The sequence below is a fragment of the Suricata suricatta genome, chromosome X (assembly GCF_006229205.1).
Source record: "Suricata suricatta isolate VVHF042 chromosome X, meerkat_22Aug2017_6uvM2_HiC, whole genome shotgun sequence".
NCBI lineage: Eukaryota > Metazoa > Chordata > Mammalia > Carnivora > Herpestidae > Suricata > Suricata suricatta.
In genome coordinates this window covers 41,936,658-41,956,969 of record NC_043717.1, presented here as the reverse complement: position 1 = coordinate 41,956,969, position 20,312 = coordinate 41,936,658, and the positions used below count along the sequence as shown (strand labels likewise).

General features: G+C 40.9%; 1 protein-coding gene across 1 annotated transcript; it reads right to left on the bottom strand.

Moving 5' to 3' along the window:
• Nucleotides 1–10,419: 10,419 nt before the first annotated feature.
• BMP15 (bone morphogenetic protein 15) lies at nucleotides 10,420–15,408 on the bottom strand. The gene is made up of 2 exons (XM_029929456.1): nucleotides 15,084–15,408; nucleotides 10,420–11,273 (listed from the first exon to the last, which is right to left on the bottom strand). Exons 1-2 carry the CDS (start codon nucleotides 15,406–15,408, stop codon nucleotides 10,420–10,422), a joined length of 1,179 nt encoding a protein of 392 aa, XP_029785316.1.
• Nucleotides 15,409–20,312: the final 4,904 nt, after the last annotated feature.

The following is a 20,312-nucleotide window of genomic DNA, read 5'->3' as shown; positions in this document are numbered from 1 at the left end:
TAAAATAAAGACATTCCTAGATAGCATAAATCCAGGAGTATTTATACCCAGCAGATATACCATAAAAGAATAGGAAAAAGAGGCTTTTCAGACAGTAATAAAATTTAATCAAAAGGAAATGTGAAGCAGCTGAAATAAAGGAAGAGCAAAAGCAACAGTAAACACCTGAGAAAATATAATAGACTATTTTTGTCCTTTTGAGTTTTAAAAAATTATATTTGGTAGTAAAACTTATAAAAATGTTTGATAGATTTTCAATATGTAATAGATAAAACAAGTATAACATAAAGAAGGCAAGGTAAAGGTACCTATTTTCTGTTTGTTAATAGCTTTTTTAAAATATAGTTTATTGTCAAGTTGGTTTCCATATAACACCTAGTGCTCATCCCAACAAGTGTCCTCCTTCATGCCCATAAACCATGTTCCCTTCTCCCCCATTGCCAGTCAACCCACAGTTTGTTCTCAGTATTTAAGAGCCTCTTGTGGATTATCTCCCTCCATCTCGTTAATTACTTTTTCCCCATACCTTCCCCAATGGTCCTCTGTTAATTTCTCCTGTTCCACATATCAGTGAAAACATATGGTGTCTGTCCTTCTCTGCCTAACTTATTTCACTTAGCATAATATCCCTGAGTTCCATTCACATTGCTACAAATGGCCAGTTTTATTTTTTCTCATTGCCATGTAGTATTCCATTGTATAGATAAACCACATATTCTTGATCCATTCATCAGGTAATAGACATTTAGGCTCTTTCCATGATTTGGCTATTGTTGACAGTGCTGCTATAAACATTGGGGTACATGGACCCCTATGCATCAGCACATCTGTATCCCTTGGGTAAATCCCCAGCAGTGCTATAGAGAGGGGTCATAGGGGAGCTCGATTGTTAAATTTTTTGAAGAACCTCCACACTGTTTTCCATAGCGGCTACACCAGTTTACATTCCCCCCCAACATTGTAGGAGGGTGCCCTTTACTCCACATTCTCGCCAGCATCTATAGTCTCTGGATCTGTTCATTTTAGCCACTCTGACCATCATGAGGTGGTATCTCAGTGTGGTTTTGATTTGTATTTCCCTGGTGATGAGTGATACTGAGCATCGTTTCATGTGTCTGTTGGCCATCTGGATATCCTCTTTGGAGAAGTGTCTGTTTATGTTTTCTGCCCATTTCTTCACTGGATTATTTGTTTTTTGGGTATGAAATTTGTCAGATTTCTTGTAGATTTTGGATACTAGCTCTTTATCCTATATGTCATTTGAAACTATCATTCCCCATTCTGTTGGTTGCCTCTTAGTTTTTTATTTTTATTTCCTTTGTAGTGCAGAAGCTTTTTATCTTGATGAGGTCCCAATAGTTCATTTTGCTTATGATTCCCTTGCCTATGGAGAGGTGTAGAGTAAAAGAGTTGGGGAGAGAGAGGGACACAAACCACGAGAGACTATTGAATACTGAAAACAAACCGAGGGCTGAAGGGGGAGGGGGAGGAGGGAAAGGGATAATGGTCATGGAGGGGGTGTACTTGCGGAGAGAAGCACTGGGTGTTATATGGAAACCAATTTGACAAAAAACTATTATAAAAAATAAAAAATAAAGTAATAAATTAAAAACAGGGGAAAAAAAAGAAATTGTTGCAGTTGAGGTCAAGGAGGATGTTTCCTGCTTTCTCCTCTAGGGTTTTGATGATTTCCTGTCTCACATTCAGGTCCTTCATCTAAACCAGACAGAGACCCAACAAAAAAAAAAAGAGAACTAGAGGCCAATATCCTTAATGAATACAGATGCAAAAATACTCAACAAGACACTAGCAAATCGAATTCAACAGCATATAAAAAGAATTATCTATCATGATCAAGTGGGATTCATTCCTGGGTTACAGGGCTGATTCAATATTCACAAATCCATCAGTGTGATACATCATATTAACAAAAGATAAAAACCATATGAACCGGTCAATGAATGCAGAAACATATTTAACAAAATATAACATCTCTTTTTAATAAAAACCCTTGAGAAAGTAGGGGTAGAAGGTACTTAAGCATTATGAAAGCCATTTATGAAAAGCCCACAGCTAATATCATCCTCACTGGGGAAAAACTGAGAGCTATCCCCCTGAAATAAGGAACAAGACAGGGATGTCCACTCTCACCACTGTTGTTGAACATAGTGCTGGACGTCCTAGCATCAGCAATAAGACAACAAAAGGAAACAAAAGGCATCAGAATTGGCAAAGAAGAAGTCAAACTTTCACTTTTCGCAGATGACATGATACTCTACATGGAAAACCCGATCAACACCACCAGACGCCTTCTAGAATTGATCTATGAATTCAGTAAAGTCACAGGCTACAAAACCAATGTACAGATCGGTGGCATTCTTATACATCAATTATGAACCATAGAGAAATCAAGAAATGGATCCCATTTACAATTGCAGGAAAAATCAAAAACACCTAGGAATCAACGTAACCAAAGATGTAAAAGTCCTGTATGATGAAAACTATAGAAAACTTATGAAGGAAATTTAAGACACAAAAATGGAAAAACATTATTCTCATGGATCAGAAGAATAAACATTGTTAAAATATCATTATAACCCAAAGCAATTTACATATTCAATGCAATCACCAACAAAACTTCACCAGCATTCTCCTCAAAGGTAGAACAAAGTATATTAATATTCCTATGGAACCACAAAAAAACCCCGAATAGCCAAAGTAATAGTGAAAAAGAAAACCAAGACAGGAGGCATCACAATCCCAGATTTTAGCCTCTACTACAAAGCTGTCATCATCAAGACAATATGGTATTGGCACAAAAACAGACACATAGACCAATGGAATAGAATAGAGAGCACAGAACTGGACCCACAAGTGTATGGCCAATTAATCTTTGACAAAACAGGGAAGAGTATCCAATGGGAAAGAGACAGCCTTTTCAACAGGTGGTGCTGGGAGAACTGGACAGCAACATGCAAAAGAATGAAACTAGACCACTTTCTTACACCATTCACAAAAATAAACTCAAAATGGATAAAGGACCCGAATGTGAAACAGAAAACCATAAAAATACTTGACGAAAAAGCAGGAAACAGCATTTTTTACCTCAATGGCATCAATTTCCTCCTTGACACATCCCCAAAGCCAAGGGAATCAAGAACAAAAATGAACTATTGGGACCTTATCAAGATAAAAAGCTTCTGCACAGCAAAGAAAACAATAAAAAAATACTAATAGGCAATGACAGAATGGGAAAAGATAGTTTCTTTTTTGCTTTGTTTTTTTTTTTAAAGTCTCTTGTCAAATTGGTTTCCATACAACACCCAGTGTTCTTCCCCACAAGTTCCCTTCTCCATCACCACCATGTATTTTCCCCCCTCCCCCTTCCCCTTCAACCCTCAGTTCGTTTTTTTTCCTCCATAATATTTTATTGTCAAATTGTTTTCCATACAACATCCAGTGCTCTTCCCCTTAAGTGCCCTCCACCATCACCACCACCTCTTTTCCCCCCTCCCCCTTCCCCCTCAACCCTCAGTTCATTCTCAGCATTCAATAGTCTCTCAAGTTTTGCATCCATCTCTCTCCCCAACTCTTTCCCTCTTCCCCTCCCCCTGGTCCTCCAGTAATTTCTCCTGTTTTCCTGTTAGACCTATGAGTGCGAACATATGGTATCTGTCCTTCTCTGCCTGACTTATTTCACTTAGCATGACACCCTCAAGGTCCATCCACTTTCCTACAAATGGCCATATTTCATTCTTTCTCATTGCCATGTGGTACTCCATCGTGTATATATACCACATCTTCTTGATCCACTCATCAGGTGATGGACATTTAGGCTCTTGCCATGATTTGGCTATTGTTGACAGTGCTGCTATGAACATTGGGGTACATGTGGCCCTGTGCATCAGCACTCCTGTATCCCTTGGGTAAATCCCTAGCAGTGCTATTGCTGGGTCATAAGGGAGTTCTATGGATAGTTTTTTGAGGGACCTCCACAGTTTTCCAGAGCGGCTGCACTAGTTTCCATTCCCACCAACAGTGTAGGAGGGCGCCCGTCTCTCCACACCCTCACCAGCATCTATAGCCTCTTGATTTGTTCATCTTAGCCACTCTGACTGGCGTGAGGTGGTATCTCAGTGTGGTTTTGATTTGTGTTTCCCTGATGTTGAGTGATGTTGAGCATCGTTTCATGTGCCTGTAGGCCATCTGGAAGTCCTCTTTGGAGAAGTGTCTGTTGAGGTCTTCTGCCCATTTCTTCACTGGGTTGTTTTTTGAGTGTGAAGTTTGGTGAGTTCCTTGTAGATTTTGGATACTAGCCCTTTCTCTGATATGTCATTTGCAACTATCTTTTCCCATTCTGTCTGTTGCCTATTAGTTTTCTTGATTGTTTGCTTTGCAGTGCAGAAGCTTTTTATCTTGATGAGATCCCAATAGTTCATTTTTGCTTTCATTTCCCTTGCCTTTGGGGATGTGTTGAATAGGAAATTGCTGTGGTTGAACCACAAAAGACCCCGAGTAGCCAAAGTCATATTGAAGAAGAAAACCAAAATGGGAGGCATCACAATCCCAGACTTTAGCCTCTACTACAAAGCTGTCATCATCAAGACAGTATGGTATTGGCACAAAAACAGACACATAGACCAATGGAATAGAATAGAGAGCACAGAATTGGACCCACAAATGTACAGCGAATTAATTTTTGACAAAGCAGGGAAGAGTATCCCATGGAAATAGGACTGCCTCTTTAGCAGGTGGTGCTGGGAGAACTGGACAGCAACATGCAGAAGAATGACACTAGATCACTTTCTTACACCATACACAAAAATAAACTCCAAATGGCTGAAACACCTGAATGTGAGACAAGAAACCATCAAAACCCTTGAGGTGAAAGTAGGAAAAGATAGTTTCAAATGGCATATTGGATAAAGGGCTAGTATCCAAAATCTACAGGGAACTCACCAAACTCCACACCCAAAAAACAAGTAATCCAGTGAAGAAATGGGCAGAAGAAATGAACAGACATTTCTCCAAAGAGGACATCCAGATGGACTACAGGCACGTGAAATGATGCTCAGTGTCACTCATCATCAGGAAAATACAAATCAAAATCACACTGAGATACCACCTCACCCCAGTCAGAGTGGCTAAAAGGAACAAATCAAGAGACTATAGATGCTGATGGGGATGTGGAGAATCGGGCACCCTCTTTCACTGATGGTGGGAATGTAAACTGGTGCAGCTGCTCTAGAAAACAATGTGGAGGCTCCTCAAAACACTATGGATAGAACTCCCCTATGACCCAGCAATAGCATTGCTTTGGATCTACCCAAGGCATACAGAAGTGCTGATGCATAGGGGCACATATAACCCAATGTTTATAGTGGCTCTTTCAACCATAGCCAAATCATGGAAAGAACCTAAATGTCCATCAACTAATGAATGGATCAAGAAGATGTGGTATATATGTACAATTGAATACTATATGGCAATGAGGAAGAATGAAATCTGGCCATTTGTAGCAAAATGGATGGACCTGGAGGGAGTCATGCTAAGTGAAATAAGTCAGGCAGAGAAGGAAAGATACAATGTGTTGTTACTAATAGGTCTAACAGGAGAAACCTAACAGGAGACGATAGTCAGGGGTAAGGGAGGGAGGAAGAGTTGGGGAGAGGGAATGAGGTAAATCATGAGAGACTTTTGAATGCTGAGAACAAACTGAGGGCTGAACATGGAGGGGGGAAATGGAAGGGGGGTGATGGTCATGGAGAGGGGCACTTGTGGGGAAGGGCACTGGGTGTTATATGGAAACCAACTTGGTAATAAACTATTTAAAAAAGAAAATAAAATAAAAAATAAACAAGATTACATGCAAGTGTAAATGCACATTTTATATGTAAATAAAATTTTTTACTTGTATAAAGTTAAAAAAATGATGCTCAACATCATTCATCATTAGGATAATACAATCAGTTAAAGCCACAATGAAATACCACCTCATCCCCACTAGCATGGCTAAAATAAAAAAAGACAATAAGAAGTATTGGTGAAGACATAGAGAAATTGAAACTTTCATACGTTGCTGGATATTAAGATGGTACAGCCGATTTGGAAAACAGTTTAGCAATTACTCAAAATGTTAAAGAGAGTTACAATTGATTCAGCATTTCTACTCCTAGAGGATTGAAAATATAGATCCACACAGAAATTTGCACATGAACATTCATGGAAGCACTATTTTTATGTTGTTATTCCAAGTTTTTATTTAAATGCTAGTTAACATATAGTGTAATATTAGTTTCAGGTGTAGAATTTAGTGATTCAACATTTACAACACCTGGTGCTCATTGCAACAAAATGGCAGCATTATTCATAATAGCCACAAAGTAGAAAAAACTGAAATACCTAACAAATGTTGAATGGATAAACAAGATGTGGTCTGTTTTACAATGGAATTTTACTCAGGAATAAAAAGGAATGAACAACACAAATGAATGTTGAAAGCATTATGCAAAGTTGAAGAAGTTACAAAAAGCCAAATATTATATGATTCAACTTACATAAACATCTACATCTGTAGAAAAAGAGTGGATTAGCAGTCACCAGAGGCTAGAGTTGGGGTAGAGGGATAGAGATTAATGGCTATTTGGTAAGGGTTTCTTTTTGTGGTAAAATTGTAGTGAGTTTTGCACAACCCTGCACATATTAAAATCCACTGAATTGAACACCTAAAGTGGTAGCTTTTATAGTATACAAATTATATCTCAATAAAACGGCTATTTTCAAGAAATGGAGCTAATGCCTCCGGTTTCACAGTACTGTTGGGAAGACTAACTTAAGACATGAAGCCTTCTTTAAAAAAAAAAAAAGGCACCCAGGGGTGCCTGGATAGCTTAGTCAGTTAAGCGGTGACTCCAGCTAAGGTCATGATGTCATGTTTCATGGGTTCAAGCCCTGTCTTAACCAATGCCAGGTCCCGGAGCACTCGTCCCCGATGTTCGGCGGTACCTGTTTCGTCCGCCCCGACCAGCAGGGCGGAGAATCGTCGCGGGTTCTTTTCCTGAGAGAGGGAGAGAGAGGGCAAGAAGGGGGACGCACAGAGAGTGAAGTCACAACACATGGTTTCGATCAAGCCTCTCTTCTTATTGAGAAAACAACCTGTCTTATAAAGGTTTCAAGGCGGGAAAACAAGGCAGCTGACCTAGGTGGGTTGCTAGGAAACAGGGTCAAGGGATTAAGGCTGGAGTAAAAGAGGAACCAGACTAAAGTGTTTTAGCACAGGGCCTGAGGGGCTGATACTACCCTGCCTGCAGGCGGTTGATCTTTGATCTTCTGGCTTCTCCTCTGACAGGGAGTGGCCCTCCCCTGCCTATTTTGCAACTCCCCTCAGGGAGTGACAAATCCGGCTAGCAAATGGCCAAGCAGCTGAAATCTTTGCCGCTTCCCACAAAGCCCTGCACTGGGTTCTTTGCTGACAGCTCAGAGCCTGGAACCTGCTTAGGATTCAGTGTCTCCCTCTCTCTCTGCTCCTCCCCTGCTCGTACTGTTTCTCTTTCTCTCTCAAAAATAAACATTAAAAAAACTAACATTAACAAAATTAGTCACCCAAATATTTGGTGGAACTGAAGATAAATTTCACCTGCTTTCCAGCTTGGTCCAGAATGGATATATCCATTATATATTTCAGGTAAATGCAATCGAGCTCCAGGTTCAGCATCAGGCTTAAAAGCCTGCTTCTTTTGTACCCATACATTGAATGAAGTTTTGGTCTATTCACAGGGAGAACTTGGACAATGTGGACTTTACTCTCTGCTTTCCCTTTCTGGACTAAGTAACCATTTCTCCCCACCCAACTGGGCAGACAGACTCCCTCATATCCTCTTCCACTAGCAAGTTATTGCCTTCCTCCTAGAAAAATGTTTGAGGTATAGATCTCTTACTTCAGACTTGAGAAAAATGCTGAGCTGAAAGGAGTATTTCAAAAGAAAAGAGAATCCATAACATCAGCCACAAATGACCTCATGCAGCCAGTGTTTTCCTTGGGTATTCTAACAACTCAAAGCTTAATGAACAATGTGGCCAATTAACCCTGAGCCCTCCATAAAAAGATTAAGTTTCATATATATTCAGGACTCACCAGGCTAGGAGACCATGATTTTCTGAAAATTCTGAACAACACTGAAATGCTGAACTCAGATTCTGGTCCTGTGACCAAGGCCTATCTTCAGGCCTGTCAGTTATTTGTGCCTACCCCAGGCAGGCTGGGGAAATGGACTGGAATCCAATATTTATTTTCCTATATCAACTTGTAGTATATTACAGTGATTCCAAAACTGCCTCATTCAAGAATATCTGTTACATTCTAGTATAATTTGAATGATTTTGAAAAAATGGGGGACAAAAATGTTAGTTTCTATACAAGTTATATCATATATTGTATTTATTCCAATGGGAAATTAATGAAATGTGAGTATGAGAATATTCATGCTAAGAGGAATGCATTTCCCCTACACAATCACTGTCTTATGTTTGTATCCACAGAGGGCCTAATACGTGCCAGGTGCCAGTAATATGGAAATTGGTAAAACATAGCTGAAAATCCCAAAAGGAGCTCTATCTTTTGGCAACAAATACAGTTACACTAGAATGTGTTAAAGGAAAGCCAATGGTGCTAAGTGAGCACAAAGGCAGGGCACCTACTTGATTCTGGGGTGTCATGGGGACATTGAAGAGAAAAAAAAAATCTGAGCCGATTCCTAAAGATATAATTAAAAAGGCAGATAGACCAAAGGATGTTAAGGGACAGCTACTTAGGAAGAATAAAATTTGTTCATTTACAGATGTGTAAGGTATTTGGTCTAGCTGGAACCAATTATTGAGAAGGGAGTTGTAAAGGGAGTTATTTTGATGGATAGGTAAGAAAAATGGGATTAGATTTGGCAAATATGTGTACCACCCTAAACCAGTCCCATCTCACTGCAAATGGCCATTAAGACTAGTCAAGGAAAAGTTGGGCAGCGAAAGTGCCTTACTGGGCTTCCTCAAAGAAGCCTCTTGGGGAAAGTTGATCACTAGCAGTGTTGCCTTAAAAAGAGATCTTCATAGCAGCCTGCAGCTCTGCCCTTGGAGATTAGGGCCACAGCTAAAGGGAACAAAGGAAATAAATTCCTTCCATCCACTCTCTCCCAATCCCCCAAATATTCAAGATTCTCTTAACAAAAAAAAAATGATTTATTTCTATCACAGCTCAGTCTCCATCAATTCAGCACAGCATAGGAGTAGAAAAGAGTCACACTGCATCATTTACTCTAAGGCAGAACTTCAAGCTTCCCCAAATAGCAGGTCTGTCTCTACCCAGAGATTCAGCCCATAGCCAAAGTGAACACACAAACAAGCAAGCCCAGAATGAAGCTGGCTACAGGCCTCAGCACATCTCACCTTCCCCCACAGCCCTTCAAGCTTCCTGGATCCAGTCTTCTAACCCTCCAACCCCAACCAGATCAAGGCATAACCTGAGAGGCACCAGGGAGCTTTCTTCGTGAGACAGTTAATAAGGATTTAAGTGTTACATAAAATAGTGTCCTGTGAAATCTGTTGTTCCCCAGCAAATTTAAAAGGACTATCGCATACATAATCCTAATCAGCAATGATGGCTCTTCCTCTCTTCACCATAGCCACAGATGGTTTTGAAAGGATTATCCTCTCAGCCCCATACTCAAGTTTTCCTATTGGCCTTATTAAGGGCTGTTCTCACGGTAAAAAAGGAAGGGATCCCAGGCACTTTTCCCAGGTTCAGAGGCTAAGAGGAAAAGCTTTGATATCTTAGAAAAAAAAGTGTTCCTTCTGCTTCCCTCCAATGATTTTAATGGAGATTATTGCCCAAACAGTTTTTAATCCATCTGAGGAAAGTTAGTTTTAGAGTCAGAGGGCAATGCAAACAGAAGCAGGCAGTCTTTCTGGTTAGGTACTAGTTTTGAGGATACAGAAGGCAAGATAGAGGAGTATAAAATCTCAAGTGGCTTTCTTAGGCCAAAATCATCTAGAAAGCCTCAAAAGATGAATACTAGGACGATTTCACCTTTGCAGGCCTTGGTAGGACAATTCCAAAAGTTCTATGGTCATGGACTGGTGACTTTTGAAAGGTCACAATAAAAGAAAGCTGAGCATCTCCAAAGGAACATCTTTAAGGGCTTTAATGGTCAAAATGTACAAATGTTTGGGCTCATAAGTGTTTGTATAAAGTGAGGTCCTCATACATGGGGGAAGAAAATTAACAACACATTAAGGCAAGGAATGTAACCTACAGAATGGGTAGAAGATCACAGATAGAATACCACTTGCAGCCTTAACACTGATTTTTTCTTTTATGTTAAACTCTTTTTCAATTTCTTAGGAAACCTGAGCTAGCTTTATCCTTTGCTGTCACCTGCATGTGCAGGACTGGGCAATCATATCCTCATACTCCTTATACATGATACTCCCATTTGCCTCAATCAGAAGGATACTAATGGGAATATACTTATATGGAACACAGGAGGGCTGAGGGACGCTCTGGTCCACCAGCTCATTGACAAGGTTCTGGATGACGGCATGATTGGGAGAATTGAGACCATAGTGTAGTACCCGAGGGCAGACTCCCTTACAGTAGTTTGGAGTATATAGATGGGGAGCAATAATCCAGTGATCCCAGCCCAGCTGACGGAAGCTGACTTGGAAAGGGTGGAGGGAACACTGGTTACTTTTAGGCCCATCATGTTCCCTGAAGGGGCCAGGAACCCCAGATGTGATACCGCCTGCTTGCCGGGCCCTCCGCAAGAGAAGAGAAGAGTCCCCTTCCATGAAATCCTCCAGGACTCTGGGGAGAAGTTTGGCCTTCTGAACACTTTTGTGAGTATCATTGAAGTAGAGTAACAAAAATGCAGTGTCCAAGGATAAAGTGCCATGCCACTGAAGCTCAATCTCACTACCTTTTTGCTGCTGGCACATGAAGCGGAGTCGTAGAACCCTGTGCCCCTTCTGATTCCAGAGCCTTTGAACATGTTGTGTGATATCCATCTCTGTCCAAGCTTTGGACAGCAAGGAAGGCTTTGAGGAACCTGTTCCTAAAGAGGGAAACTGATTGGTTGGGCCTTTCTGGACCCAGGGTTTCACGTGGCAGGAGAGATGGAAACGAGCTAGGTGGAGCTGATGGCGGTAAACCACAGTGGCTCGGACCAGTTGATATGCTACCCGGTTTGGGATCAGAGGAAAGTCCAGGGTCTGTATATGCCAGGAGCCTGCATCAGCAAGAGAGAACAAGAGCATAAAGTTACCTTCTTACCTCCTAGTCTGAATCTCCCTCACAACCCTGCTGATTACAAATTGACAGCTGTAAGCAGCCCTAAAAATAAAGCAAGATCATGATAATCACCATCATTTGTTGAGCATTTACTATGAGAGGTTTTAAAATACTACCTCTTTAATCTGCAGTAGCCTTACAAGATATTAATTATTCCCACACCATTGATACATGCATGAATTAAGAATTAGTCTTCCTGTCCTATTATATAGATGCAAGTTTAAAGTAACAATCCAATATTGGGGGCTATCTATTGCCTGCCATCACTTCAAACCTGAGGCAAAGATGCCACAAAGTAATTTTGTCCATTTACCCCTAGTGGGGGCAGCTGTTTTTGCCATTTCTACCTTCTATGTTAAGAATGCCTTCTTAAGCAACTGTTCCTTCTTAAGCCATTTCCTCATTAGCCCTAAGTCTCTCCCTTGTTCATTCCTTACTGGAAAGGATTCTTCACGTACCACATTAATTATACCACCATTCCCCAAATACTATTTTCAACAAGGCCTTAGTCCTATAAATGTTTTGTTTGCTAAGAATTCTACTAGAAGCTGAAAGCCTTTTGGTGATTAAGAGTTTTTTTTTCCATAATATTTTATTGTCAAATTGGTTTCCGTACAACACCCAGTGCTCTTCCCCTTAAGTGCCCTCCACCATCACCACCTGCTGACACCCAGTGGCCATAGGGTTCAGCTGGGCCTGCAGTGCTCTGAATTTCTGCACCTTCTCCTGGAAAAGGTCAAGAGCAAAGATTACAAAAACCAGGCATTGCAGGAAAAAGTCTCCTTTTATCTTCAAACACCTTATCCCTAAACATTTTCATGTTAATTTTCATATTATTTACCTAACCTTCCTTCTTCACTGAATCCACAAGCCTAGATTCTTGAGTAGGCCTGTATTGGTCAACGTAGAAGTGTTTTCGTGTCTTGAAACATCAGGATATTTTTTCAAAGTTCAGGTTCTACTCATGCTTACTACACCCTTAAGTTTGTGGCACTAGACATCATTCATACAAGGCCGAAGCCAGGCTTATATTTGATTTCTCCAGTTATTCTACACTCCCATTCTATAATCATCTTTCCAAGAGGCCCATGTGTACACCTTCCCCACCGTGCCTAAAAAGGAGCCGAAGCCAACCTCTCGCAGGCTGTATGGTGAGCAACTGCCCTTTAATTTCAGGCCTTGACATCACATATTTCCTGAAGCAGGGTGGAGTGGTTAAAAATCAGAGCCAGGAAGGGTTTGCTCAGACATTTTCAGGGGAAATGACTGACGCACACATCCTGTGTGATTGAACCTGGCATATTTCTCCAGATAAGCTCAACTCAGCTGGGTCAACTCCTAATGGAGAGATGTGTCCAGATGCTCTTGTTCTCCATTTCTGGATCCTTTCCAGACTCCTTAGAGACCAGTATATCCCACAGTCAGACCAGGAGAGTGGTCTAATTCTAGGCATCCTCATCTAGCCCCATATCATGTGTACAAACCTGATCTTTGCAGCTTTGTGCTGCACTCAGAATAAATTCCAGATTCCTTATAATGGCCTACAAACCCCTGCCTCTCATCAGCCTCTGTTCCTGCCACTCTCCACAATGCTCAATAAGTTCCAGTTTTACTGATCTTCCTTCTGATCTTCAAGTCAGACAAGCTTGTTTCCACCCTCTAGGCCTTTGCACAGATGCTTTCCTCTGCCTAAATCTCTCTACTCTTCTCAGGCCTAGCTTATCTTAATAGACCTCAGCTCAAATGTCACCTCTTCAAAGATGTATTCCCTGACAATCCCATGTGAAGGGAGGATTTGTTATTTTCTATCAAAACCACCTCTTTCATTCTTTGAGAACACTTTACCACGATTTGCAATTACCAGTGTTTACTTATCTGTCTCGCCCATGAAAATCATGCCTGCCTTGATCATATCTGTATGTCAGCACATAAAACTGTGCCTAGCCCTCTATAGGTATAAATATTTGCTGAATGAATCTCTACTCACACCAAGCTATTTTCTTTTTCCTTAATCAGAATGCATATCTGTCTCTATGCATAGTCTCCTTACTCCTGCCTCAAGGTCAATCTCAAATATTAGCTCTTCACTGAAGTCTTTCAGGTTCTCGCTGCTTCCCCTTCCTGGCTTTAAATGGTGATCTCTTTCTTCTTTCTTGTCCTGGAAGCCCTACTGCTTATCCTTGTCAAAGCATTTGTCATACTGTAACACCATGATGTGATTACTTATCTTTTCTAACTTGATGGAAGCTCCCAGAGGTCAGGGAAACAGTTATTTGCCTCTTTAGGCCCAACCCAAACACAGTGCTTCGTAATTAAAATCTGTTGAGTCAGCACAGCAGGATGATTAAAATCACAAACTGTAGAGCCAAAAAGCCTGAGTTTGACACCCAGCTCTACCAATTTCTAGCTGTGTTACATGAAGTTACTCTGAAACTCAGTTTCTTTACCTAGAAAATTATTGTATTAATCATAACTACCTCATATGATAGTGCAGAGGATTAAGGAAGATAATGTTCATAAAGTACTTTGCCAAATGCCTGGAACATAGCAAGCTCACAGTAAAGATTAGCTAGGGGAATATTGGTTGTTTCACTTAAAGGAGGGAATGTAAACTACCAAAGGCCCAAAATTGATCTCATCAAATTCCCAAGATTTCCTTGAAGTCGATGCTTTCTGCCTTCCCTAGACAGCCTGCACTTCAGAAACTCACTGGTTTCCTGAAACAGTATCTAACAAAGATATTTTTTAAGGGGCGCCTGGGTGGCTCAGTCGGTTAAGCCTCCGGCTTTGGCTCAGGTCAGATCTCACATTCGTGGGTTCGAGCCCCGCATCGGGCTCTGTGCTGACAGCTAGCTCGGAGCCTGGAGCCTGCTTCCAGTTCTGTGTCTCCGTCTCTCTCTGCCCCTCCCTCTCTCATGCTCTGTCTCTCTCAGTATCAAAAATAAATAAAACAAAAAATTTAAAAAGATATTTTTTAAATCAAGTATGAAGGGAACAAAGAAATTTCCAAAATACCTTTGGTACTGAAAACCCAAAGTAGCAACATGGCCTTAATAGAAAAACTGCTTGGTATTCAAGGATATCTAAACACTTGAGAAGTTATAAATAGACTTTAAAATCAGGCAAAATTGACCTCAAATCCTATCTCTGTCACCCACTGTCTATGTGAGCTTTGCAAGTTATTTGACCTCTCTGTGCTTTAAGTTTTTTTATCTTTAAAAATCAGGCTAATTTCTCCATGACAGCTAATGGTAATAGTGGTCCTTAAGGATTATATACAATAGCGGATGTTCACCTCACCAGGTTTACAGATGTTAATTTGTTTCTCTCCATTCTTAAAATTTCCCCAACTCAGCATCCTGTGCTCTTGCCATTGTAAGAACAAAACCACACATAAACAGCCATCTACAAGAATGCATAGGAGTATTTCTCAATTATAGTTTTCAGTGACATAAACAATAAGACATTCTTTGAGACATAGGAGCTGACACATCAGTCAGTTGTCCTGGGGTCTGGAAGAGACTCCTCAGGTAGGGCCCAACGCAATCTGTTCTTAAGTTGGGCCCCTAAAAGGAAGCAGGTTTGGAGCTAACTTCTCCCAATTTTTCCATTCTTTCAAATCCAAGCCTGAGAAAACAAGTTATCCACCAGCCAGTGAAGCCTGATTGTAAACTCATAGACCCCCTTTCTCTACACTCTTTACCCCCCATTTCTCTTCATTCCAGGACAGTATGGTATAATAACTCACCTCTGAGAGGCTTTGCTACATTGGCCAAGGGTCTTACCAGCTTCACCATGGTAGCCCCAATTGTGCGGTTCTCTCTAGGGTGCCCACGTGCATCAGCTGAACGCTGGTACAACTCCAGCATGTACCGCAAAGGATGCCCTAGCACAGGTAGCTTCCTCTGCTGCTTGCCAGGAGCTTCTTCTAGCAGCTCCCGAATCAGGGGCAAGGAAGGTGCATCAGCCATGAGGGCATTAGAGGGTTGCCCTACCTTTGCCATTTGGGCCCCATGTTCCAAAAAAAGCCCCAGTCCCCAAATAAGGATTCTAAGGATGCTGAGGAGGATCATCTCAAAAGTTGTGATGTCCAGCAACACACTCTATCCCAAGCCCAAAGGATGTTGCTCTGAGTCTTTCCTTTCACATAGGTAACTGCATCTGGCTCCACAACCACAAAAGATAGGGCGGGGAAAAAATGAAAGGCAAGCAGGCAGGCCCTATGTCGATTCCTCTGGGAGGATTTCTGGACAGAAGGAGGTCTCTCAACTTGTCCTCTTTGCATCAAAAACAGAAACAACAGGTGGGAGAATGCAGAATATCCTTCCTGCTCCTCAGGGCTTGGAACAAGATAGCACTTACTTGGATGCTGAGGTAACCTTAAAGGAGAGGTCCATTCCAGGACCTACTCCCTTACCTTATCCACTAAAATGAAAAAAGCAGCCCTTGCTTGTTGTGCTCCACAGCTTTAAAGGTAGTTTCTTAATTAGTCCTTAAAGGGCCAGAGACCTCTTGCTCCCATCCCAGGTCCAAGTAGCACTTCTTCTAATGCAGTATTTCCCAAAATGTGGTGGTCTGCTATTGACTTGCTGTGAAACTATCTGGGGTGATTGTTAAAAATGCAGATTCCTGGGTCCAGACCAAAACATGGACTCTCTGGAGGTGAGGTCCAAAAATCTGAATCTTACCAAATACTCCAAGAAGTTTCTATCAACACTAAAATACAGAAACCACTGTGATTGTGGCTCCTGGCACTTGAAGAAGATGCCTCAACAGTGGTTCTCAGTCTTGACTATACATTGGGATCATCTGTGGAGCTTTAACTATTAAAGATGCCTGGGTACTATTTTCAGAGATTCTAATATAGTGGGTCTGGGCTGTTACTAGGGCATCAGGATTTTTTGTAAACTTCTGCAGGTGATTCTAATGTGCAGTCAAGTTTAACAACTCTGATTTACAATTTTTGGTTTCCCATGGAAAGTGTGGAGATAATAAATGGGCTTCATCAGAGAAGCCTGGGGCAGTGGATGATGAATCTGTAGAAGGTGGTTGGGAGCTCATCTCACTTTACTGGTTAATGGAAGAGTGAGCTGGACCAGTTAGTCAAGGCTGCCCCTGACCAGGATTCTACAAAAAATGGTATGTGTAGTCCTGGACATCTCCAAGTAGAAGCAGTTTGTTGGGGGACTCTAAGAAGATGAGGCAGGAGGTCAAAGCATGGCTCTAGTAGATAATGAGCCCGACCTGGTTTATGGGACGTCTTTACCTCACACCAAGAATATCTATGGGCAGGTAGCACTATTGTGTAACAGGCATAGACTTTGTAATCACATAGACCTGTGTTTGAACTGTGATTCTCCCCCTTCTCAGCTATAACTCAACGTCTCCAAGGCAAATCTTTCATTTCCCTGAGCTTCAGGCTCCTTACCTGTAAAATGAGGATAATATGTTTTATCTCACAAGTTGTTGTGAGGATACAAGGAACTAATCTATGTTAATTACATAAACCCTAATTAGACACATGATATATTGTTATGTGCTTGAAATTATTAGTTCCCTTGCTCTAATTTTTACTAACATGGCCTTGGTTCCTGGCCTGTACTATTAAACAAAAGGCATGGGCTAATGGGTCCTCTGCGTCTGGACATAAATCCCAACTCAACAACCCATTAGCTGAGTGAATGTAAGCAAGGTTTCTCCCAGCCTGAATTTCTTCATCTGTACTGCTGGCTCCCTCAAAGAATTGCTGTTGTGTGTTGTATTGTGTACATTTGTATGCAATAATATATAAGTAAAAGATACAGATGATTCACAGTAGGCAAAATATGAACAGCCAAAATATATGAAAATATGTAATGCAAATCAGAGAAAATGCAATTTAAGACCAAATAAGATATGATTTCACACCCTTTGGATTGGCAGCATATTAAAAGCCTGACTCTATTAAGTTCAGGTGAGGATGTAGAACACTGTTAACTCTCTTACACTGCTGGTCGAGATGTGATGTGGTACAATCATTTTAGGGAGTAAATTGGCATTATCTCTAGTAAGGCTGAAGATGTATAATTCAGCACTACTGTTGTTACAGCAGAAGCTTTTAGACATTTTTGTCTGTGACTCACAGGAATAAATACATCTTTACATTGCAACCCAACACAAACATAAACACACTCACACACTCATATATACTTGAAGTAAACATTTGCTGAAACAATACTTATCCTTACAACAGAGGGAAGGGTAATATATCATGATGGGTAAGAACACGGCTCTGGAGGCGTAGAGCAGGGTAGAGCTGAGGGGAAGAGAAAGAGAGACTGAAAACACTCATCAAGCAATCTCTAGGAAAGAGAAAAACTTCGGCCCAGGATGGAGAGAGATACTATCATCCCCTATATAACCGCTGGGTGCATGGAGAAAAATTCGACCCCTTAGCAGGCTTTTGTTTTTTCCCCCCTTGGGCTCTGCAGTGTGCCAATCAATCCCAGGCAGTGCACCAATCTCAGGGGGTGCTCCAATCTGAGGTGGCACAATGATTCCAGGCTGCCCCAGGAGAAATATCTCCTTGACTCCCCCTACTCACTCCAGGCTAGAAAGCTGCCAGCCTGTGGGAGTACATCATATCTCATCTCTGGCAGTAGCATAGGAGTGCATGGTAAATGAGGCAAGGTTTGGAAAAAACAACTTGGCCCACCCTCAGCTCTGGGAGATCAGACTCAAAGGAGTGTCTTGCAGTGCATGGTCCAAAAAGGGCTTGGGACGCCACCTTTGTTCTCCCTGCAACCACCAAAGTGGGGCCTTGCAGAGAAGTTTCTCAGACCTGACCTACCTACACTAAACCACGCCCATCCAGGCTGAAGAATTACTTTTTTTTTCTTTCTTCTTTTTTCGTTTCTTTACTCTTTCTTTTTTTCTGTTCTTTTTTCCTTTTTTTTCTCCTTTTCCCCCCTGCAGTCCAGGAAAGACGTGATTAGATCAATTCTTGCCATTCAGATATATTTTCCCTTATCTCATTCTTATCACTCCCCTCCAGAGGTTTTACACTCTCAGACTGTCCTTTGTCTTTTGTTGTTTCTGTTCCCCACCCCTCCCCAGAATTTTTTCTTTCCTTTTTCTCTCTTTTCTTTAATTTTTCTCTTTCCCCTTTGGTTTGCTTATTTATTTGATTTCTGTGTGTTTGTATGCTTTGTTCCCTGTTTGTTTGTCTGTTTTCCTTTTTAGGGCTACCAAAGTACACATGGTGGAGAGTCCCAAATATCACTGAGTAGGGAAATAAAATAATCGAAGGCACAACAAGAGAAACCAAGAGACACCATTAAAAGAACACCTCCTGAAATGACAGGCCCTGGACACTCAAAGAGCCTCCTTTAATAGAACAATACTAACAGCTGCACAGTGCATAATGAGCTTTTAAAACTGACAAGAGACAGAAAGCTAGCTAAAATGACAAAACGAAAGAACTCTCCTCTAAAGAAATTCCAGGAAGAAGTCACAGCCACAGAAATGCTAAAAACATACATAAGCAACATAACTGAAAAAGAATGTAGAATAGTTGTCATAAAATGAATCGCTGGAATTGAAAAAGCCATCAGAGAAGCTATTGATACGAACACTAGGGACCTTCAAAAGAGATGTGACAGGTTAAAAAGGGCTACAAATAAAGTGCATAATAAAATGGAGGCTGTGACTACATGGACTGAAGAGGCAGAGAGGAGAATAGGTGAATTAGAAGACCCAATTATAGCAAAAGAGGAAGCTGAGAAAAAGAGAGAAAAAATTGGTCCAGGTGCACGAAAGGAAAATTTGAGACCTGAGGGATACAATCAAATGGAACAATATCCATATCATAGGAATTCCTGAAGAAGAAGAAAGAGAAAAAGGTCCTAAAGGGGGGCTTGATCAAATTATACCAGAGAATTTTGCAAATTTGGGGAAAGAAATAGACATTGAAATCCAAGAGGCTCAGAGAACTGCCTTAAGACGTAACTTGAATCGAACTTTGGCATGACATATCCTACTGAAACTGGCAAAATATAGAGGGAGAACTCTAAAAGCACCTAGGGATAAAAGGCCCTAACATACAAAGGGAAACCTATCAGAGTGGTTACAGTCCTATCTACTGAAGCTTGGCAGGCCAGAAAGGAATGGCAGGAAATATTAAATGTGATCAACAGAAAAATATGAAGCTAAGAATCCTTTATCCAGTGAACCTGTCATTCAAAATAGAAGGAGAGATAAAGGTGTTTCCAAATAAACAAAATTTGAGAGAATTCATCACCACCAAATGAGCCCTACAAGAAATCCTAAGAGGGACTCTATCAGGGAAATGTTGCAAGGAATACAAGGTACCAGAGACATCACTGCAAGTATGACCTCTACAGAGAACACAATGAATCTAAACCCATATTTTTCAATAATAACACTGAATGTAAATGGACTGAATGCTCTAATCAAATGACACAGGGTAGCAGAATGGATAAAAAAACAAAATCCATCTATTTGCTGTCTACAAGACATGCATTTTAGACCTGAAGAGACCTTCAGATTGAAAGTAAGGGGATGGAGAAATATAGAAAGCTGGAGTAGCAATACTTATATCGGGCAAACTGGACATTAAAGTAAAAACAGTAACAAGAGATGAAGAAGGACATATAATAATTACAGGGTCTCTCCATCAGGAAGAGCTAACAATTATAAACATCTATGCACCAAATATGGGATAACCAAAATACATAAAACAATCACAAAAAGTAACACACTTGTTGATAAGAATGTGCTAATTGCAAGAGATTATAATACTCCAATTACTGCAATTTCTGATCAACCGGACAGAAAATCACTAAGGAAACAATGGAATTGAACAGTACACTGGAACAGATGGAATTAATAGATATATTTAGAACTCTGCAACCTGAAGCTAGGGAATTCACTTTCTTCTCCAGTGCACATGGCACATTCTCCAAATTAGATCACACTG